The 8,368-nt window shown below is 30.4% G+C and overlaps 1 protein-coding gene across 7 annotated transcripts in view; it reads right to left on the bottom strand.

The window, feature by feature from the left end:
* LOC116851756 (Fanconi anemia group D2 protein) overlaps positions 1 to 5,050 on the bottom strand; it is a 112,279-nt gene extending 107,229 nt beyond the window's left edge. For 3 of the 7 annotated variants that reach the window (XM_032831499.1, XM_032831504.1, XM_032831502.1), the window contains exons 1-7: positions 4,905 to 5,050; positions 3,999 to 4,766; positions 3,654 to 3,924; positions 3,167 to 3,526; positions 2,729 to 3,086; positions 2,205 to 2,638; positions 1,965 to 2,056 (exon numbers count right to left, since the gene is read on the bottom strand). In XM_032831499.1, the coding sequence (XP_032687390.1) occupies positions 1,965 to 2,056; positions 2,205 to 2,638; positions 2,729 to 3,086; positions 3,167 to 3,526; positions 3,654 to 3,924; positions 3,999 to 4,734 (2,251 nt within the window). In that variant the 5' untranslated portion in view covers positions 4,735 to 4,766; positions 4,905 to 5,050. Of the gene's footprint in view, positions 1 to 1,964; positions 2,057 to 2,204; positions 2,639 to 2,728; positions 3,087 to 3,166; positions 3,527 to 3,653; positions 3,925 to 3,998; positions 4,885 to 4,904 lie in introns of those variants that run through there. The other 4 variants (XM_032831503.1, XM_032831500.1, XM_032831505.1 and 1 more) reach the window with 4 other exon arrangements.
* Between the last annotated feature and the right edge of the window lie 3,318 nt (positions 5,051 to 8,368).

The following is an 8,368-nucleotide window of genomic DNA, read 5'->3' as shown; positions in this document are numbered from 1 at the left end:
ATACACTTCACTTCAGAACAGGGTATCAAAAATTGGCTCGATTCATTCTTGGCTTCAAAAGATGAACGCTTCTTCCGCGACGGAATCCATAAATTGCCAGAAAGATGGGAAAAAGTAGTGGATAGCGATGGACAATACTTTCAATAATGTATTAATTCATTTTATCATTCAAATAAATGCGTTTTTCAAGCAAAAAAACGGACCGAATTAAGTTGTACACCCAATATTTTTGACGATTTTTTACTCTAATATATTTTTATATGCAGAATTACCAGAGAAATCGACTTATGTTTAAAAAACTATATCATTCTGTATAAAAATTTCAATGTAACTTTGAAATTAGTAAAATCAAACTTATTTTATATACAGGGTGTTTCGGAACAATCTACGAAGCTCATGAAAACGAAAAACGGGTTAAAATAAATATAAAAGTCCTATACAGTTTTGCGATATTCATAATAATAACTGAGAAATTAATTACGAAAGATTAAGAAAAAGCGTGTACTGAATGGTAGAAGACTAACCGCTCGAGTCATAGCGCAGCCCAGTAATATAGCGCGCGGATGTTGCGCGTGGCGATTGGAAGATAATGCACCACTGTCTATACTTGTACCACTGTGCTCGTACATCTTGCCTCGGTATGTGACTTTTACATTTATTTTAACCCGCTCTACGTTTTCACGAAAGCTTTGTAGATTGTTCTGAGATACATTGTATATCCAACATTACACATCGCTTGTCAGAAAATTTTCAACAGATTCGAAATATCTTTCTTTAGATAATGTTTACAGAATTCATTTTACCATTTTCCATGTACTCATTAGCAGATATTCTTTAAGACTCTTTGTACCTCGCCACGGCTATATTGGATTTATAACGTTAAAAGCGAAAAATGACACGTTGATAAAAGTTGCTATTTCTAAATAAAGATAAATACAGACGAAAGAGAACTTAAGATCGCTTAGCACACTTGTAAAATTTTCCGAAAACTATTCCTTTCACTTGACGATCAGTAAATAGTCGTATAAAAAATGATAAAATGAAGCATGGCAAAATAGACTCATTTCATCATTTCATGTGTTTCATTTCTCCATTTATTATTTATTAAGGGAAAGGTATATCTTTTGGATAATTTTACAAGTGTGTTTAAGCAGTTTCAAACGCTTTTTTGTCCATATTTATCTTTATTCAGAAATGGCACGCACGTCATTCCTCGCTTCTGACATCACAAATTCGACATGGCCGGAGAGGTACAAAAAGCTTTAATTTAAGCTCCTTGTATTTTGCCGCGATTATGTTGAATTTGTGATATTAGAAGCGAAGAATAACATATACTAGAGAAGGTTGCATGCTATTTCTAGATAAATATAGACAAAAAACATTTGAGATTGCTTGCATATCTGTAAAATTGCATATTTGTAAAATTTTTCGAAAAATATTTCTTTTTCTTGACGATTAATAACGTACAACAAATGGTGAAATGATATATGCAGACAAAACACACATTATTAAAATATTAAAGATATTAAATAATATATAAAATAATTATATAACCAAGTATATTATTAAATAAAGATGTGATATATGGTAGTAAGACATCAATAAAAATCCAAAACCATTCGATCTAATTATTTTGCTGTTAATATTTATTGGAATAAGGCAAAAGAATGCAAAATTATTTCACCATTTCATATGCCTCGTTTCCCTATTCATTATTCGACTATTTATTGATTATCGACTAAGGGACTTTCTTGTCCAGTTTGCTCTATATATGTATAAGCATTGATACAATAATTATTAGATACTTTGTACAATATTCATAATATTAAACAATCCACTATCTAGTTTAAAAAATTTGTAATAAACTGTTCTAAATTGTTTTAAACTTAGCACATGTTATCTTTTTTTATATGTACAAAACATAATGAAATAAAAGATTTGTATATGTAAAATAATATACATACTAAATAATTTCATAGCTTGATCACAAGTTTCAGCTTTCCCTGCTAGATGTTTTATCGCCATCACTGCTCCCATAACACCTTTGCATTTTGTGCTAAAATGTGTTATTTAAGTTTAGTTTAATCAAATTGATATATATACATACATATATATACATATATATATATATATATATATATATATATATATATATATATATAAAATCATGTAAATAATATTTATGATAATTATATAATACTTACACAGGTTTAGCAGCAGATAGTTGTTTTTGCAATAGTATAAACAAATCATCTCGTAAAGATTCTGAAGTAGAATCATCAACTAAACATAAGCTGTGTAATAAATCATTTAAAGTGCCAATTTCTGGGAGTCCAAAGCGATCTATTTTTTCAAGTAAAATTCTTAAATGATTACATTGCAACACTAAACAATTTCTTTCAATGGTATTTTCTGCCATTTTACAAAGTACAATCAATGCATGTTTTACAGTTTGATCATTATTACCCATGAGAAGAATAATCTTTTCAATAATCTCACGCTGTTTAAATAACATGTCTTTCTGATTGAGAAACTGCAGACGAAACCATTCTATTGCAAAATTAACAAACACATGTTCTTCAGATTTCATCAATTTACCAGCTAATTGTAGTGCTGATAAGTGCAATTCTTGAACAACCTAAAAATAGATATAAAATGTTATTCATGACAGTATTTTACTAAATAAAAATTAATTTTATAAATTTTTGTTTGCATTAAATATACAAACCTCTTTGTAATCATTATAAAGTATTAGAAGTAGACTTGTCCTGTAAAAACCACATCTTACATTCTGTTTCCATAATGATTCTGCATTCTTTTGCCTTATTGTTCCAGCAGATATTAACAGCAAAATAATCAGATCAAATGGTTTAGGATTTTTATTGATGTCTTTTACTACCATTATTGCAGTGTGTATCACATCTTTATTTAATAACATACACATCTTTAATGATTTAATAATCTGTACTTGATTTTTGTAAAAATCATCTACTTTATCACCAGCAAGAGGCTGCATTTCTATGTCACGTAGTATAAGTAACATTTGCTTGACAATATCTGGTGACACATAGTCATTAAGAAGGAATCTGCAATTTATTTAAGTTATTGTAATATTAAACCAAAACAAATATAAGATAAATTTAAAGTATCTTAAATGTTGATGTACCTGATAATAGATGGTATAAGTTGTAACTTTATATTTATTTTCAATAAATTTAATACTTTAATTTTATATTCCATTAAGTATTCTTTGTTAAGATTAAAACTTGTGATACAATTTAAAATTACATTTGTTAATTCAGAATTTTCCTCCATTATTTTTGTTAGAACTTCAGCTATGCTTTGATGTTGACTATCTAATAAAATATCAGGCAAAAATAAGATGAGTTCATGTTGAAACCACATTGGGCATGTCTCTAGTAGTTGTTCTATGTTTGCAGTTAATATATCAACATTGACTATAGTATCCAAAAAACGAAACTGATGTAATACTGAAACAGCCCAAGGTATTTTCTCTGGTGTATTCCTATAAAAGTAACAAATTTTTTTAACTTTAACAAAATTTTTAGTATTGTAGTACTTTTAATATTGTAATTATTAAATATATTATAAACAATTAATATTTAGAATTATATGTAATAGAATATACTTACACACATAGAACAGATTCATTGAGTTTAGATATGAAGATATTGTATATATCTGTTTGAATTTCTGTAGCTTCCAATAATATTCTTGCAAGAGATACACTACTTACAACAGTAAAATCTCTATTATCAATGGATATTTCAATGTTATTCAATATATTTAAAAAACATTTATTTTGAACATATTCCTCTATGGAATCAATTATATCTTTTTTTTTAAATCGTTTTGAATTTAATATTGTTTTCATTTTCTGTTTGGCAATGGATGGAGATACATCTAAAAAAAGAAGAAAAAATTAATATAGAAAATGTGATATTTAAAAATAAAATATATACAATAAAAATACATACTAAGAATACATATACCATCAGTTGACAACATAATCCCACATTTCTTTAAAAAGTTAACAAGAATAGATGGTTTATCCTGTAATTCTTCCTGAAGAATATTAGGTACTATCATTGGTTTACTAGATGATGCATGATTCAAAAAAGACGACTTCTTATTTGAACTATTGGTATTATTATTTTGACCAGTATATTGTTTCTTTGTATTGACTTCATCATACTTTTTCTTCTTTATATATTTGTTAGATAAAGATTCAAGATCACTATCAGAATCTGTAGTACTAGAACTTTTTTTACGTTTCTGTGATATTGGTTTCTCTTTCACAGAAAGATCAGCTGTCAAAGGTTTGTTAATTACTAATATCTCATTTTGATTACTGCTTTGTTGACTTGTACAAGATATATCTCTTGCTAATGTTAGATTATTTGTGGAAATTAATGTTCGATTTTTTGGTAGTTTACATGTAACAATTAAACTGTTTCTTTCCAATAAATCTTCTTCGTTTTTAAAAGAGCCCTTTTTATTATTTTCAGCAGAATTACTTCCTATTAGTGATCGATTTAATACTGATGATTCAATATTCGACAATTGTCCATCATTAAAAGAATGATTCCCATCTTCCATTGTATTAAGATCTATTTGTTTACTACTAGTACCAGAATTAATCCTTTCTGATGATTGTTTCTCTAGTTGCAAGTTCTTGTGTAAACTTTTGAACATAAATTTTCTTTTATCCATAGTGCGAAAATTTCTTCTTTTCCGTTAATATTCTGGATATTAAAAACTTTTAAAATGTTTTAAAATGTTCTTGATATAATATATAATTAGCAAATAAAATGGAAAAAAAAACATATAATGTAATTTTATTGTCTTATGTGCAACATATTTTATTCACTATTAAAAATTACCTTCAGTTATAAACGTAATTAATTCTTTGCTTTATTTTCCGCCAAAAGATCGAATCAGTTGATTAAACCATAAATAATTTGTACACTGATATGCATCATGCCTTTATTCTAGGGTACGTTCAGATTCCCTACCCGGGTGGACTCTAATACTAGAAGTGCTATAGTATATGTAACATATACTATAGTGTTTCTAGTAATAGAGTGCATCCGGGTAGGGAATCTGAACGCACCCCTAGAGATGGGACATCAATAAGAAATAATCGATTATGGCCCATAGGCCGGTATTCATAAAGTCCATTCTACAATTGCATAAGCGTAGTCGTGAACGTAAGGGCTATCGCACACAAATTGACATAACTGCATATACATAGCATAAGATTGTATGGACCAATGAGCATCGAATATTAAGCATCGAACACCAATATGGCGACTTAATACTCGATGCTCATTGGTACATACGGTCTTATGCTATGCATATGCAGTTATGTCAATTTGTGTGCGATAGCCCTAAGAGTCAACCAATCCGAATGTTTTATTCACTGATTGCTTTACTCTAATAGGTTGTCGTAATCACTTAAGCCCATTCTACAATTGCGTAAGCGTAGTCGTGAACGTAAAGGGACGTCTACATTGGAAGTAAGCAGTAAGAAGTAGGAAGTAAGAATAAGAAATTGACCAATCATAGTTTATTATTCTTCTCACATTCGACTATGGTTGGTCAATTTCTTATTCTTACTCCTACTTACTTCCAATGTAGACGTCCCTTATGAGTCAACCAATCCGAATGTTTTATTCACTGATTGCTTTACTCTGATTGGTTGTCGTAATTACTTACAACCACTTACAATCACGTTCACGCAATTGTAGAATGGGCTTAAAGCCCATTCTACAATTGCGTAAGCGTAGTTGTGAACGTAAAGGGACGTCTACATTGGAAGTAAAGCAAGAAGTAGGAAGTAAGAGTAAGAAATTGAACAACCACAGTCGAATGTGAGAAGAATAATTAACTATGATTGGTCAATTTCTTATTTTTACTTCCTACTTCTTACTGTTTACTTCCAATGTAGACGTCCCTTAAGAGTCAACCAATCCGAATGTTTTATTCACTGATTGCTTTACTATGATTGGTTGTCGTAATCACTTACAACCACTTACATCCACGTTCTCGCAATTGTAGAATGGGCTTAAGAGGTTTGCTTGAGTAGCTTGTACTTTTCACACTTTTACACCTAATGCCCGTTGCACACTAGTGCACTCCAAACAACACAAATTTTAAAATATACATTCTGAAGACGTTTTCAGGACGGAGAGACGTCATCAGAATATTCTTAGGACGTCCTTTAAAAGTGTGAATTGTCTGAAAATAGTTAATATCCAATAAATTTATTCACATTAATTGAATGTTTTACACTTTCACACTTAGTGCACATTAATTCTTTAGAGGTTCTAAAAATGGGGTCATGTTTTCCGTTCGTGTTAAGCCCGTATCAGACTACGGATTAAGATTAAGATTGAATTGAAAATTGGCCAATCAGAGCAAAGTTCACCAAACTTGAGCTTAGTGAATTTTGTTCTGATTGATTAATTTTCAATTCAATCTCAATCTTAATCCGTAGTCTGATATGGGCTTTACAAGTGTAAATGCAATTCTGATACACTTTTCACTCTTGCTTGGGACAAGTGTAAAAAATGTATCAAAATTGCAATTACACTCGTAACACGAACGGACTCATGACGTCATTTTTAGAATCTCTAAAGAATTAATGTGCACTAAGTGTGAAAGTGTAAAAAGTTCAATTAATGCAAATAAACTTATTGGATATTAGCTATTTTCGGACAGCTCACATCTTCAAAGGACGTTCTAAAAATATTCTGATGATATCCCTCCGTCCTAAAAGCATCTTCAGAACGTATTTTGGAAAATTTGTATTGTATGAGGTGTACTAGTGTACAACGGACATTAGATGTAAAAGTGTGAATAGTACAAGCAACTCGAACAAACCTTAGGTTTGTTTGAGTTGCTTGTACTTTTCACACTTTTACATCTAATGCCCGTTGCACACTAGAACATCCCAAATAACACAAATTTTCCAAAATACATTCTGAAAACGTTTTCAGGACGGAGGGACGTCATCAGAATATTCTTAGGACGTCTTCTAAAGGTGTGAATTATCTGAAAATAGCTAATATCTAATAAGTTTATTCACATTAATTGAACTTTCTACACTTTCACACTTAGTGCACATATAAGCCAACGGCACACGATACTTGTTTTTATGCTGAATTGCTTGCTGATTGGTGCATGTCTGAAGATGGATGGAAATGCACCAATCATCAGAGTATTTCCATCCAACAAGCAATTCAGCACGGAAACAAGCACCATGTACCGCTAATTTAATTCTTTAGGCCGACGTCCCATGGGGCGGAAATTCTCCGCGTAACGGAACACGCGGAACCAGTACGACCAATCACAGCCGTTCCGCTCTTTTTTCTGCCGTTTCGCTATAATATTACCGCTGCAATTTTGCCGAAAGGTTAAAGATAGTCGCGGATAACTTCAACATATCTTACATATCTCATTTGCTTCTTATATATTTATTATATATATATATATATATATATATATATATATATATATATATATATATATATATATATTTCGACATTCTTTATTATTTCGTTCAGAAGTGATGAATGGAGGGATCGTAAGTAATAAGATGTTAATATTTTGATAATTATAGTAAACAATGATGTATTGTGAATAATTTGTGAATATGTTTATATGTTTATATGTTTAATCAACAGCCATAGTCGACAAAAATCACATAATATATTCTCCATAATTAATCACAATAGTTCTCACTTTATTGTACTACATAATGTATCATCGCAATTCCGCTGATGTACTTTTCCTTCTGTCACATGAAGCCGTAAACGCGGCAGCGGAATTATGTTTTAGCCAATCGTAAAATAGTTGCATATTTTCATAAAAAGTATTTTATTGAGAAACTAATTTTACTCTTTACTAATTTATCATGTATTATATCATTTGTATAAAATATTATTAAAATTATTAAAAACGTAAGAAATAACATTAAAAAGTCTACTTTTTGTATTATTCCGCGTATTCCGCTCCATGGAACACAAGGAAAATAGAAAAAGCGCCGGAAGAAAAGCAGAACGGCTATGATTGGTCGTGCTAACTCCGCACGTTCCGTTCCGCTGAAAATTTCCGCTCCGTGGGGCGGCGCCTCTTAACAATCTAGTTCAGTATAGACATCTGTGTAATCAGTGCGCTCTAGAGAACCTCTAGTAAAGAGAATCGCCAATATGGTCACGTGACTAGCTGATTGGCTGGCATAAATATGTACGGATTTGGACATTGCGACACCAATGCAGAAAAGATGGTTATTTTATGTGTATATATATATATATATATATATATATATATATATATATATATA

Source organism: Odontomachus brunneus, unplaced genomic scaffold, assembly GCF_010583005.1.
Source record: "Odontomachus brunneus isolate Ranch 3 - 2012 unplaced genomic scaffold, Obru_v1 Obru_scaffold_189, whole genome shotgun sequence".
Lineage (NCBI taxonomy): Eukaryota > Metazoa > Arthropoda > Insecta > Hymenoptera > Formicidae > Odontomachus > Odontomachus brunneus.
Note: the sequence above shows the minus strand (reverse complement) of the source record. Positions and strands in the feature narration are given on the sequence as shown.